Source organism: Mus caroli, unplaced genomic scaffold, assembly GCF_978045245.1.
Source record: "Mus caroli unplaced genomic scaffold, Mus_caroli_1 scaffold_3, whole genome shotgun sequence".
Classification (NCBI taxonomy): Eukaryota; Metazoa; Chordata; class Mammalia; order Rodentia; family Muridae; genus Mus; species Mus caroli.
In genome coordinates, this window is record NW_028227258.1 from 79,259,356 (window position 1) to 79,274,395 (window position 15,040).

At 35.8% G+C, this 15,040-nt stretch overlaps 1 protein-coding gene across 3 annotated transcripts in view; it reads left to right on the forward strand.

The window, feature by feature from the left end:
• Rbm46 (RNA binding motif protein 46) overlaps positions 1-14,125 on the forward strand; it is a 36,398-nt gene extending 22,273 nt beyond the window's left edge. For 2 of the 3 annotated variants that reach the window (XM_021158995.3, XM_021158992.3), the window contains exon 5: positions 13,389-14,125. In XM_021158995.3, the coding sequence (XP_021014654.1) occupies positions 13,389-13,588 (200 nt within the window). In that variant the 3' untranslated portion in view covers positions 13,589-14,125. Of the gene's footprint in view, positions 1-8,243; positions 8,304-12,350; positions 13,035-13,388 lie in introns of those variants that run through there. The other variant, XM_021158996.3, reaches the window with a different exon arrangement.
• Positions 14,126-15,040: the final 915 nt, after the last annotated feature.

Consider the following 15,040-nt stretch of genomic DNA (forward strand, 5'->3'; position numbering starts at 1 on the left):
TTTCAAAATGATCACAAAATGGGTGTTTTAGTTATTAGCAATCTTGAACACATATTGAGACATAAGGGCTTGGATATGTGTATATTATACATAAAATGGACATATATAATTTGTATAGTGGGAGAACGAGGGATTATGGTTCTAATAGTTTTAAAAGCATCTCAGGAAACACGTTTTGATATATAGGTCAACAAATGTGGTCTAGAGTAATATAGTCAATTTAATATGTAATTTATACTAAATAAATTGCATGTCTATATTGTGTGTGTGTGGCTGGCTGTGTACATGCCTCATGTGTGTGCATGTGTGCTTAGGTTTTTTTTCTTTTTTTCTTTTTTCTTTTTTTGTCAAATTGACACAAGTGGGGGTTATTTGGGAAGAGGTAACCTCATTTGAGAAAATGCCTCCATTACGTTAGCTACTGGGCATTTCATGATAAATGATTAATGAAGGAGGGCTAAGCCCACTGGGTTGTGCCATCTCTGGACAGGTGGTCCTGGGCTGTATGAGAAAATAGGCTGAACAAGCTTTGAAGAGCAAGTCAATAAGAAGTAGCCCTCCATGGTCTTTGCCTCAGTTCCTGCTTCTCTGTTCCTGCTTCTCCGTTGCTGCCTTGTGAGTTCTTTCCCTGACTTCCCTTCCTGATGGACTGTGATTGATACCGCAAGCTGAAATTAACCCTTTCCTCCCCAAGTTACTTTTGATCATGCACTTTTCTATAATAGAAAGCAAGCTAAAACCATGTAATTGGAATATTAACACCACTAACATTTGTTTAAACTGAAGAAATAATTGACAGCTTTTTGTATACTATCTCTGTGTGTGCATGCGCGCATGCATGTGTATGTTTGTGTGAGAGAGGAACGGGGATGGGGACAGGGGAGAGGGGAGAGAGAGAGGAGAGAGAGGAGGGAGAGAAGAGAAGAGAAGAGAGAGAAAGAGAGAGAGGAGAGGAGAGGGGAGAATACGAATAAATATGTGCTTGAAGGCTAGACTTAGTTTATCTTTCTGTTACATAACACAAAATTAAAAGTAACACATTTAGTGATTCTGATTATACAAAAAACAGGTCCAGTTCCTGGTTTTGACTGTGATATTTTTCCACTCTTGAATTTTTGGCATTCCTTTTCTTTTCACCAGTCAATTGATAACTGAAAAACTCTTCAAAATATTTCTCAGAATATATTCATTAGCAATTTCTACTTTTAAGTAAGAAATGACCCCAATAAATTGTGAATTAAATTGGACTAGCACACCTGTAAATCATAGTCTACTACTTGACACTAAATTGCGATACTCCTCATAGTATTTGGTTTTCCTTTAAATGATAACATAAGAATTGTCATTATCATTTTTATGCTAAAAGCATAGTTGTAATTCATGGTGATTTAAATTTAAGTCCCAGTTAGTTTTCTCTATTGTTCTCATTGAAATTAAAGATTTAAACTAAATTATAAAACTCCAGTTGAGTAGATATCAAGGGTGTTATGGAGAGAAAGTAGTTTCTGTATTGTATTTCCATTCCACACCTGCATGGAAAATAACCAATAGAGTTTAAATAGTTTTTATAGTTGGGAATCTATCTTTATATTTATTCATTTTGCATCCCAGTTCTGTACCCCACTCCCAGTTCTGCTCTCCCACAGTTATTCTCCATTCTCCTTCCCTTCTCCTCTAAGAGAATGAATTCCCCCAGTATCTTCTCACCCAGGCACATCAAGTGCTAGGCGCTTCTTCTTCTACTAAGGCCAGACAAGTCAACCAAGTTAGGGGAACAGATTCCACAGTCAAGCAACAGCTTTAGGGAAAGCCCCTACTCCAGTTGTTTGGGACCCAACTGAAGACTGAGCTGCACATCTGCCACCTATTTGCAGGGAATTGGGGGTTAGTCTTGCTTATGTGTGCTCTTTGTTTGGTGATTCAGTCTGAGAGTTCCCAAAGGTCCAGGTTAGTTGAATCTGTTGGTCTTTCTGTGGAGTTCTTATCCCCTTTGGGACCCTCAATTCTTCCTCCTATTTTTCCCTAAGAGTCCCCAAGCTCTATCCACTGTTTGGCTGTGGGTCTCTGCATCCCAGCTGCTGGGTAAAGCCTCTTAGAGGATAGCCATGCTAGGCTCCTGTCTGCAAGTTAAGATTAATAGTGTCAGGAATTGGTTCCTGTCCATAGGATGGGTCTTTATTTGGGCAGGTTATTGCTTGGCCATTCCCCCAGTCTCTGTTCCATCCCCATCTCTGCATTTCCTTTAGGCTGGATAAATTTTGGGTGAAAAGTTTTGAGGGTGGGTTGGTGTCCCTGTCAGGTTCTATATCCCCACTGCTGTGGGTTTCAGCTAAGGTCACCCTTACTGATTCTTGAGAACCTCCCTTAATCATAGGTCTCTGGTACTTCTTGAGATACTTCTCACTGTCCCCAATCCCTGCTAGCTGCAGATTTTTCTACATTCTTATGGCCATCTGACCAGTTTTTCTGTCTCTCCCTACACCTGATCCTGATCTCCCCCCCCCCCCCCACATTACCCTTCCCACTCCCTCTCCCACCCAGTTCCTTCCTTCCATCTACCTCCTACAACCATTCAAACATTCTTGCTTGGGCCATTCTTCCTGTTTAACTTGTTTGTGTTTGTAGATTGTAGCATGGGTATCCTGTATTTTATGGTTAATATCCACTTATAAGTGAGTATATACCGTGCATGCTGCAAACCCTTTTTGATCTCTGTCTGTGTAGAACGGGTCTCTGGTTGCAGGTGGACAAGGAGTTGGTGAATGAATGACAAACAGAAGCAACACACGAGATTGTGTAGAATCTGAATGTAATTTTTCAAATTGAGCATCAAACTTTTTATACAGAAGAAAATAGGGAAGTTAGGTGACACATCAGCAAGGTACAAATGAGGTTACGGGATGCTTAATGACTCTTACACAAAACAGAGGAATGTAAACACAAAGACTGGCAGGAACTGGGCAATAAAACAACTGAGACAAAGTCAGCTCTACCTAAGGTCAGCTATAGTCTTAGAAGCCAGGTGTGAGGTCTTTACTCTCCTAGGGCAAGGGATTTCACACCCAAGTAATGGTTCTAATTAGGGAGTTCTGCTCTAGCTAACCTCATGAATGATGCAATACTCTAAAACCACAGCCTGATCTACTTCCTAAACCATTGTAAATTCCTGTATATGGGAGCGAGTTGGCTTTTATTCTAAGTGATAGTGTGGGGGGACTTCTTACTAATAACTAATGTAGTCTGCCATACATAACTATAATAAGAATTCTAAACTTATGTTGCTAAGCTTGCCCTGAGATTTCTAACTCTATGTAGTAGATAGTAAAGCCTGATTTCTTTCACTATTTCTCTTACAATACTAGAGGCAATTCTGAATGTCACTGAATAGGCAACATTCTTACTGAATTCCAAGCCCATGGTCAGCTCAAGGACTATTCTAGGATGTTGGAACACTGGCAAAGGCTTAGCTATATCAGAATTCAATCTTTAAAGGCACTTATAATAAAATAATACTAAAAGAGAGCAAGTGGATCCATACACCAGACTAATGCGGGGATAGGGTATGAGTACACGGGTTATGAGAATGCCTGATTCCAGGAGGTTGTGTTTCCTTGAAACTCCCTGCCTTGTGAGTGCTTCCAGGCCTCTCGGCCTGCCAAGCAGATTTCACTGGAGTGTGCATAGCACATACATGTCTTTTTGGTTCTGGATTACCTTACTCAAGATGATATTCTCAAGTTTCATTCATTTGCCTGCAAAATTCATGGTATCTTTGTTTTTGATAGCTGAATAGTTCTCCATTGTGTTGATGTACCATAAATATCCATTCTTCAGTTGAGGGACATCTAGGTTGTTTCTAGTTTTTGGCTATTACAAATAAAGCTACTGTAAACATAGTTAAGCAGGTGTTCCTGTGGGCATCTTTTGGGTATAAGCCCAGGAGTTATGTATACCTGGGTCCTGAGGTAGAACTGTTCCCAGTTTTCTTAGAAATTGCCAAATTGACTTCCAAAGTGGTTGGATAAATTTGCACTCCCACCAGCAATGGAGGAGTGTTTCCCTTCCTTCCTACACATCTTTGCCAGCATGTGCTATCACTTGAGTTTTTCATCTTAGTCATTCTGACAAGTATAAGATGGAGTATTCGAGTCATTTCGATTTGTACTTCTCTGATGACTAGGGACTTTGAACATTTCTTTAAATGTTTTTCAGCCTTTTGAGATTCCTCTGTTGAGAATTCTGTTTAGCTCTGAACCTCATTTTAAAATTGGATTATTTAGGTTTTTGGTGTTTGTTGAGTTCTTTATAAATTCTGGATATTAGCCCTCTGTTACATATAGGATTGCTAAAGAACCTTTCCCAATCTGTAAGCTGACATTTTGTCCTAGTGACAGTGTTTTTTGCCTTACAGAAGCTTTTCAGTTTCATGAGGTCCTTTTTAACAATTGTTGATCTTAAAGCCTGAGCCATTGGTATTCTATTCAAAAAGTTGTCTCCTATACCGATGCATTCAAGGTTATTTCTCACTTTGTTTTCTATGAGATTTAGGGTATCTGGTTTTATGTTGAGGTCTTTGTTCCACTTGGACTTGAATTTTGTTCAGGGTGATAGATAGGGATTTACTTGCATTCTTCTACTTGTAGACATCCAGTTAGACCAGCACCATTTGTTGAAGATGCTTTCTTTTTTCCAAAAGTCAAGTGTCAAATGGGTGTGTGGGTTTATTTCTGGGTCTTTGATTTGATTCTGTTGATCAATCGGTCTGTTTCTACACCAATACCTGATTTTATTACTATTGCTCTGTAGCACAGCTTGAGGACAGGGATGGTGATTCCTTCTGAAGTTATTTTATTATTCTGGATTGTTTTGATATCCTGGATTTTTTTTGTTTTATATGAAGTTGAGAATTGCTCTTTCAAAGTCTATAAAAAATTGTGTTAGAATTTTGATGGGTTAGTTTGGCTAAGAGTTTGTCTATCTTTGTCTAGCCAGGCCATCCTCGAACTCCCTCTGTAGCAGAGAAAGATGACCATGGTCTTGTGCATGCAAGGATAGCACTTTACCAAACTAAACTTATTCTCAGCACTCTTTTTTTTTTTTTTTTACATTTTGTAAGATTTAAATATTTATTGATTTTCCTGTTAATGGAAATGAAATTAAATTCATTATAGAATCAAATGTGTCAAGCAATTGAAACATTTCAAAATCCTTCACCAATTACACAAAGAAATTAATTTGTTTAGCTTGTTTGTTACAAAAAGAGAGGAGAGGGATAGAAAACTACTATCTGTAGAACTGGTTTTTTTGTTCACAAGTTTAGTGAAACTGCAGGTAGTATCTACACCTCCGTTCAGTTGCTTCACTGCACACAGAGGTGAAGAACTCAGTCTCTGGAGCCTCTGGGGCAGGGTTATTGTTTATTCTCAGCACTCTTATATTACCTTCTTTCCATGTCTACTTTATGTGCATGCGTATGATGTATATGTGAGTGTGGCGATGAGAACGGCATGCCTTTGGAGGTCCTATGAGAGCTTTCAGGAGTTGGATACTGTCTTAGGGTCCTTGAAGGTCTTTGATGGTTTCTGCTTTCTGCTAGCTATTGTGCAAGCTGGGTGGTGATGCTATTGTCTCTCTGCCACCCATTCCCCGTATCTCTGCGCTGGGGTTACAGAAGCTTTTGCTATGGCATCCAGATGCTGAAGGGGTCTGGGTATCTGAACTCAGGCAACAGGATTACAAAACTGCCCTTTACCCACCAAAGGAGCTCATCACTCCAGTTGTTTATAATTATGGAAAAATGCCACATTCCCCATGATTCTACAGTGTCCCATCAACATAAATGTGTGGCATACTTGCACACATGTACTGTAAGAAGAATCACTGTTACATTAGCATAAATTAGTGGCATATGTGTTCACACTATACCATATGATGAACCAGGTAACAATGATCAGTTTTGTTTTTAAACCTTGAAAGTAAAACTTCCATCTGAAAACATTGATTTTGTGTGAATATACTGATGAAATCGTTTTAGCTTCATGTTTTATATACTTGGTATTTGAAAGATTATTTTTGTTACACTAACAGGTTTTATTACTTGTCTTAGAAATGTCTAGTACTCTCTTCAAACACTACCATTTTCCATTTCTCCTTTGCTTGCCTGATTCTACTTAACATCTGATATTTCAGTACTTCCTACTCTATTGTAAGTTTAATCTGTGTATTTCTTTCTTAGCATGCAGATAAGAGATAATGATTTGTATTTCTCAGCTCTGAAATTATATTTGACTTTATTTACTTGTTTTGATGATGTCTGTACTTTATTTACTAAGGCAGGGCCTCTTGCTCTCCAGTTTGTCTCCTTGCTCTGCCAGCTTGCCCTAAGCCTCCTGTCTTCAGTTTTGGAGCCCTGGTATTACATGCTTCTAGGCTTTGATGTGTGTGCTGAGGATCTCAACTTCAGTCCTCATTTGACAGTTTTTGCCACTCCATCCCAAGCTATTTAGAAAGTCACTTCCTATCCCTATATCTTGATATGTTTCCCCTATAGTTTAGACATTTTAGCTGCATTATATATTTGACCCATTCATTTTTTGTGCAGTATGGAAGTGGATTAGTTTTATATTATAACAGTTCTCCAGTTTTTCATCACTGTCTTTCCTCAGACACACACTAGCAAGCACCTCTGTTAAGAGTGAGCTTATTTCTGGGTCCTGTATTTTTCCGTTTATCTACATGTGGGTTTTTGTGCCACTGTCAAGACATAATTATTTTATTATCCAGGTTAGAAATTTTATTGTCTAACTATCTAGAGATCTGTTTTTGTTGACTGCTATTTCTGTTGGCTTTAGGTGATAGTTTATTTTCTAGTATTATTAGTTTTTATTGAATGCCAGATACTGCAAATGAAAAATTATAGATAATTTAAAGTTTACCCGACATTGCCTGTATTCAGAGAGGTGTAATTTCCTTATTATGGAGGTGCTTTATCACATCACAAAATGTCCTTACTCCTAACCAGAATTGAAACACTTCGTCAGTTCAGTTATGTTCAGTTTGCTGTCTTCTTCAGTTCAGTACAGTCTCAAGGTCCGTCTTACCAGGGTAGCTCTTCTCCATTTCCTTACCTCTGAGCTCATTTCTCTGTGTTAGAATTTCTTGCTGTTTGACATCTCCCTTTGGAGAATTGACCAATCGTTACAGGGACGAAGACTTTTCTCAAAGAAAGGGATATTTCTTTTCTTTCTTTCTTTTCTTTTTTTTGTTTGTTTGGTTGGTTTTTTGTTTGTTTGTTTGCTTTTTCGAGACAGGGTTTCTCTGTGTAGCCCTGGCTGTCCTGGAACTCACTTTGTAGACCAGGCTGGCCTCGAACTCAGAAATCTGCCTGCCTCTGCCTCCCAAGTGCATGTGTCTTAAGATCATGACTCTATAATTCATTACCCTCATAGCTGTTGCCAATGATTTTAGATAGGTGTTTTGTGTTTTAAAACAAAATTGATTGTTACCTAACCTAGTTCATCCTGTGGTAAACAGTTATTATGACATTTTTATACAGTACTTAAAGTATTATTTAAAGCTATGTGGTGTTTTTGGAGCCCATCAGACATGTTTTACTTGTGTGTACTTGTATGCAGTCTCTTAGCATGGAGTTGGATGTATACTCTTGATGGGAAGGTTCCAGGCATATGAAATGACAGCCAAAATGAATTGATGTGACACTGGGACCATGTGTGCTTTTAGTAGTTTCCTCGGGAAATTGACGTGCCAAGTAGGCTTTTGAAGTTTAATATTATTTTGGTCATCTATCTCTTCTGAAAACAGGAAGGAAGTGATACTTCATGTATAAATAATTATACCTACAAGACATTGATAATTTCTGAGTTTGCTTAAGTTTCTCATCTTTCTTGAAGTCATGCAGCCTTACTTATTTTTTTTTAAATCCTTTATCTTTGCAGCATAGGATTTTCGAATACACTGATGAGTAAGAACTTAATTGATTTAGAAATTATTTTTCTGATGATGTGCTAACTCATGATTTTCATTTAGATATCAGAATACTGTTCTCTTTGTTCATTTTTTCAGAGTCCAGATATGACACCTGTTTGCCAATTGTCCCCTTTTCTCCATTTTTTTCTTATTTACCAGTCAAAAAGTTTTAAAGTTATCAAGGATTCCATGCACTTCCAAGATAGGGATAACATCAATCTAAAGACTCAATTCTTTTCTGTCTTCACTGCTTACAGACAGGGAACACAGTCTCTTCAGCCTGGACCTGTGTAGAAGAATTTGGAGGAAATAAGCAGGTAAGAAAACATCTCTTAGGAATATTGTGGTATATTTAGTTCTCAGGAAATCAGTTTTAAGCTAATCATTTCATGACTACATGGGGAAATGCATAGAATTATCTGCTTAAACCCTGTACTTCACTAGCTGCACTAATAGCTTTCCTAGGAATAGACTCATTAAGGAAAAAATAATAACATTAAATGGCTTTCTGTAATTCAGATGCTTTCAAACTTTTGAGGAAGACAATGTTCTGATATCTAAAATGAACCACTAGGTTTTTAAATAGTTCAAATCAGATATGGAGTGAATACTATGTTTTGATTATCTGGGTTTCTCAATATAAGCTGAGAATGAGACTATTTTTACACATTATTAAAACAATATTTTGACTCTATTTCTATAACAATTTACTGTTTAGTTTTCTCACCAGGCTACAAGAAAAAATTTTAGATGGGGGTTGGGGACTTTATGTTAGTGTGTGATTTGCCAAAACTTTTTTTTTTTTTTACATGTAAAGGAATCAGCCCCTGTATACATAATTCTGTGTTCCTGGGTAGGTTATTTCACCACTGTGTACCTTAATTCACCATTTTCAAAGGGAGTAATGTGAGCGCTTGCAGTGCTTTTAGAAAGGTTTCGTTTGTTTGATCTTGTATGGTTATTTTTGGCATATACTAAGCAATAAACAAGTATTATCTAACATTATTAATGCCTATGAGAAATCTGTTTATTGTTCTTGACACTTAAATCTTAGACTGTAAATTTATCCTCACAGATTTTAGCAAAACAGTTTCTAAACTTACAGATCCGAAATGTTACCTAAATCTTAAAAACACAGTGCAATTTAGAACTACCTTTTTTAGTGTCTTAGATTTTAAAGCTTGACTTTGAGAGATTGGTTTACTGGCAAACATGAACCTTGAGAAGATTTGTAGCCTTTATTTAATCTAAGTCTGTTTCTTCATTCTAACCCAGACACTTTATGTAGTGAGCTGAAGCATAGACTGGTACAGCATCAGTCATGGATTTTTGCTCTCAGAGGCTGCTGTCCTGATGGTTAAGAACTAGCATTAGGAGGAGTCTGCTGTTAGGATCTTTTAGTACACAGAGCAAATAGACAACTTACAATATGGTTTATTTGGTCTTCTTGCTTCTTTGGAAGGAAAGCAGCTGGACTAATTTTAGTGCCAGGGCATGATTTCTTTACATGTGGCCCTCCTTCATCCCTTTGTTTTTGTGCTAAGTTTTGGTCTCTAGAGGACTTTATTGGTCATGTTCTCTTATAATTTACCATAATGGGGAAGAAGAGGGAAAGGACACAGAATCAAGTCCATCCTTTTGTAAATGGCAAGTGAAAGAACAACCTGGGTATGATACAGGAGACACTGGGGAGGGAGAGAGGGGAGAGAAAAACAGAAATTTCTATTATATTAAAACATTTCATGGTTGATCTACAAATGCAAATGAAATTTCAAAAATTTTAGTACATAAGGAAATAAGATGCTGCATGCATTGAGAATAGAAGTTGTGGAAATAGATTAAGATCAAGTCACATCCAGCCCACTTAGGAGAATAGCACCATTGATTTGACTTTTGTACTCCTGCCCATTAAAAATGGAGACCTTTGGGGGTAGGTTGAGATGCTTTCTTTCAAATTTCCTGCTAAGATTGCTCTAAAAGCTTGGCCAAACGTAAACGGTACTTTCCTAGGAAATAGGAGTTCTAAAAGTTTTAACTTGTTTTTTTTTTTTTTTTAAATCTCTTTACTTGTGAACCTATGGATCTGTCTTACCTAAATCAACTGTTGTGTTTTGTCATTCATATGAATTGAAATCATTTGATTTAAAGATTTGTAAAGTTTCAGCTTGTTCTCAGTTTTCAATTTGGAATTAGATTATTAAAAAGTTTATTAGAATCAATAGTTGAAAGACAAAACTAATATACATAATATTATTATGTCAAGAGATTTATCATATCTGAACAAATATATGTATAAATATGTAACGAGCACATTATTAATCATAAGGGAATCTTAAATTAAAACCACAGTGAAATACAATATCACATGTACTGGCATAGATGTAATTAAAACTGCTAGGCCAGTTTGCTAGTGCATACTTGTTATCACATTTGGGAGGGAGAAGCAGGAGGTGGATCAGTGCAAATTTGAGACTAGTCTCTTCTACAAAGTGAATTTCAGGCCAGCCAGTCAGAGTAACACGTGTCCAACACCATCCACCCCATGTGTATGTCTGTATGTGCTGGCATTCCAACTCTTGTAGAAGATTTGAACAACAGGCAGTTTCAAATTTTACTATTTGAATATAAAGTGGACAAAATGAAGAACGCAGGAGCATAAATCTCTACCCCGTACCTGTGCAGCTCTATTCTCAGCTATTTACCATTGCAGAGAGAAACTGTCACAAAAGGTTTATATAAGAATGAGCATAGAGCGTATTTTATTTGTAAGAGATCTGTGTTAGAAAAGTTTACATATTCATCAACAGGCAACTGCATAAAAATCATGGTATATTCTTAACCACCAAGTAATACTCAACAATGAAATGTAAGAAATTACTCAAATACGTATTATGACTCTTAGAGGTTTTGTTGAACAAAAGAAGCTAGAAATAGAAATTATTTTTAAAACAACGAAATCCAAAAACAGATGAATTAATCCAAGATGCTAGAAATCAGACTGCGAGCTTGTCTATAGGACCATTAACTGAAGAGACAGGTGATTTGGTGGTTTTTTGTTTGATTTTGTTTTTTTAAATCTGTTCATTGTGGATAACGTAGCTTATATACTTATCAAAATTAAATGAAGGTGTATGCCTTTTACTGTTTGGAAATTGAACCTCTGTTTTAAGTATCCAGACAGGAATTACATGAGTATAACATTTAAACTCTGAAGTTGGCTCTCTAGCACTCATTATAAAGGGGATGTAGGCCAGTTTGGGTCTGGAATAGGGCACTGAAGAGTTAGAATGTACTTGAAGAGGAAAAACTGGTATGGGGTGGGGTTGAATACGAACATGCTTGGAAATTTAACTCATTTGCTCAATTTTCTTCTTGTGCGTTCTGTTTGCTACATGTAAATTATATATAAGGAATGGGTACCTACTCCTAGGTTTATTCACCCATAGAGTTTCTCTTTACATTTGACTATCTTATTTGACATGTGTTCTGTTTTCTTATCACCCAAATGTTTTTTTCTGAAAATACTTATGTTCATAGTGGTTTTAAGAATAGGGGTTCACTTATGAAGTGCTTGTAAAATCTTTACAAGATCTAAGTGAATGAAGGCTTTCTCTTGCCCAATTCCCATAATAATTGTCTCATACCATCTTATACAAATATTTTGAGTAAACTTTTAATTTGGGATTTAATGTAGTTTTAAAAATGAGAATATAGCAGGTAATGTTTGTTTGTATAACGCTGTATGGTAGAAGACTGCCAGAAATGCTAAGTGTTATGTTAATAGCCAGCTATTGAGCTTGCTTTTAAATCTTCTCTGGAAATATCTTCTGAGCTCCCATTTTATAAGTAGGCTCCGTTATCTCTTGAATGGATGTAAACTCAAAGCAAGCATGATATCTATTTGAAAAGTATATTTCCTGTCTACTGAAGTCACATGTAAATCATGCTGTTGATCACTACATTGGTGAAATTTAAAGAGCCAAGTGCATTAAAAGTGTGTGACGCTGAGGGACTGGATTTGCATAATAATCTTCAGCAGGATTTTAAGTCTTCATTAATACATAGTAGATCTAATGTTTCAGATAATATTTTAGTATTTAACCCTTGGGTAAAGCATAATCTTTAAAAGAAGAAATGAAGCTGATGTTAGAAAGGCAAATGATTTCAAAGTAATTTCTCATTTCAAAATACCCAAAATATTTTGACCATTGCTTTGGACATTTCAAAACATGTTTATATTTTCTTAAAACAAGCTGCTTTATTGACCTTGTGGTACCATTCATTTAAATTTAGAGTTTTACAATGCTAGCAATTAAACCTATTTACAACTGATTTTCACTTTTTTATTTTTTTTTCTTAAATAGGTCCTTTCTGATGTTGCTTGAGCTTATTCTCCTGCAGTTGGTCTCACTCCTGTTCGTTAAACATTAAGTTAATCCTCATGTGTTGTAGACCTCATAGTGCATGGTATTGGAGGCTGAAAGCTTGACCTGTATAGTAAATGATCTTATTCAATTTTTTCCATTTCAACAATACCACAACTTTTAAAAATGATCATTTTATAGACACAGTCAACCACTTTGACTTATGCTATAGTAAAGAGCATAGTTGAGTTTTTGGAAAGTACAGGATCTACAAATTTGGTCAATAAAACACACACCTACAGAATTACTACAATTAAGGAAACAGGAAATTATTGGTGCATAAGATGAACGTTTGTTTGAAATTAATATTTCAAATATAATTGTTTTAATAATTTGGTTAATTTTGGATAATGTTCTATACTATTAAGTTGATAATGGTTTTTGACGTTCTTTTGGTAGAGATGATTCATTTTACTGTTTTGTGGTAACTGTGAGACTCTAATGTTAAATTGATGTTTGGTTGTATGAATGTTTGTGCCAGCATTTAAATAATGAAATTTTGGACAGTTAGTTTATATCAGAAGTTCAAGGGCAAATTCTTATGCTGGTTTGATACCTAATATGTTTTTTTAAAAAAAAAGGAAAAAAGAAAAGAAACTGAATTTACTGTTCTTTTTTTTTTTTTTTTTTCTTCATGATCTACCCTTGGTGTCAGATCCAAATTTAAGAGAAACTTTTTGTTGATTAAAGAGAAATCAGAGGTTCTCTTTTTCTGTGTTAAAAAGAAAAAGATACCCAAAATGCACTGTAGTAAGACTGTCCAAACAGTGTTGTCGGTTAAGGAAAGAACCCTTACTTGATGTAACTGCTGGTGTTTGCACTGCAGAGATAGTAATTCACCACCATTACAGTAGCATCAGGTATCTAAATGTTAGAACATTATGTTAAAACGTGATTGTCATTTGAATGTTTTGTCTTTTGAATTAAATTTGTGTCCACAAAGATGTGCAGCATAACTGTTCATATATTTATTTACAGACTTCAATTTCCGTCGCAGCTCAATAAATAGTCTTTCCCCTGTTAGCACTATCCTCTCTTCTGGGACTCCCAGCATGCTTCCTTACACGTCAAGGCCTTCTTCTTATCCAAGCTATCCCTTGTCACCAACAATATCACTTGCTAATGGCAGCCATGTTGGACAACGACTGTATATCTCCAATCAGGCCTCATTCTTCTGAAGAAAGTCTGGATATAGTATATAAACTTCCCTTTGTATAAGGCGTGGAAATTAACATACTGTTGTATTTTAGAATTGGGTTTGCACATTTGACTTTAAAAGCAAATATTTTAACATATTAAACAGCTATAATACAGAATGACAAGAGTGGTAGGATTTGCAGAAATGCAATTAAAAGTTACTCAGTGATGGCAAACTACTGCTGTTATTTTTAAGCTTTGGGGGTTTCCAATTCTCGAGCTTGAAAGGATTCCTGTTGTTTATGATTTTTGTATAACAACTTTGTAAAACAGCATTTTACAAATATTGAAAGTACTTAAAGACAGTGGTTGTACTAGATTAGATTACCAAGGATCGCTATCTATAGTGGAGTATGAAACAGTTATGTAACCAGAAGCATCTAACTATTATGTAGAAAGAAATGATGAGACAAAAAAGATTAAGATGCAAATTTTTGGCAGAAGTAATGAAAAATCAGTCAACCTTTGTGGTCCTTGAAAGTAAGCAAATATTTTAGTTAATATTTGTTACAGAAATAAATTATAACTTTGCTGTTAATATATTTAAGGTTTTTATAGTTATAATTCATTTATGTTTTGATATTCATTACATTGTTTACATAAGAAGTGTTAATGTTTTTTAAATGTTGAAATCATGTGTTGTTTAATTTTTATACTTCAAATTCTTCAACATTAAATATATGGCACTACTAATGTGTGTTTTGTTTTTATTAAAATTCACGCACACAAATATCTCTCATCTTTTGAGACTATCTTTTTCTTTGCCAGATCAACAGCAGTTGCAGTGTCTTAGGTTTTCCATCTTCATGAGATCAAAGTGTCAGATAGAAAGAGAAATAAGTTTATAAAGACAAAATCCCTTTCAAGTGCCAGTAGAAATGTTGGTAGATTCAAAGAATTACCCTTTTTTACTAAAGAATAATTAATGAATTTAGACCATTTTGACCTCATCGGTTTATTAGCATACATAGACAATTATAGTGATAATTTTCATAGATGATATCAGATATTTTATATTTCAATATATTAAATTTGTTCAGCTCATTGTACAAGCACTTCAGGCAGGATTTCCATGCATAGAATTTAAAATAGTTGAAAATAATTTTCCTCTCAGCTTAATTTGAAATTTCTAGCAGAGTTACAAGAGTAATGAGTGCCAACCTTTTCACTGCTAAAGAAGCCATTCCCCATGAAGCTGTGTGCTCCCTGTGCGGGTCACTGCTTCAGACAGTCTCGCTCAGCACTGTGGCTAGTTCACAGCACAGATATGCTGGGCTATTGTTGCAAATCATCCACTCAGAAAACATGCAGTGAATGCTTTCATTTGCTGAGAGGCCACCCATGGGAAGAAGAGACACGTTTAGTTTTTCATAGAAATGTTTGGAATAGCTCAAATAAGAAGTTATTACAAATATTCTCACAGGTTTGTTTTT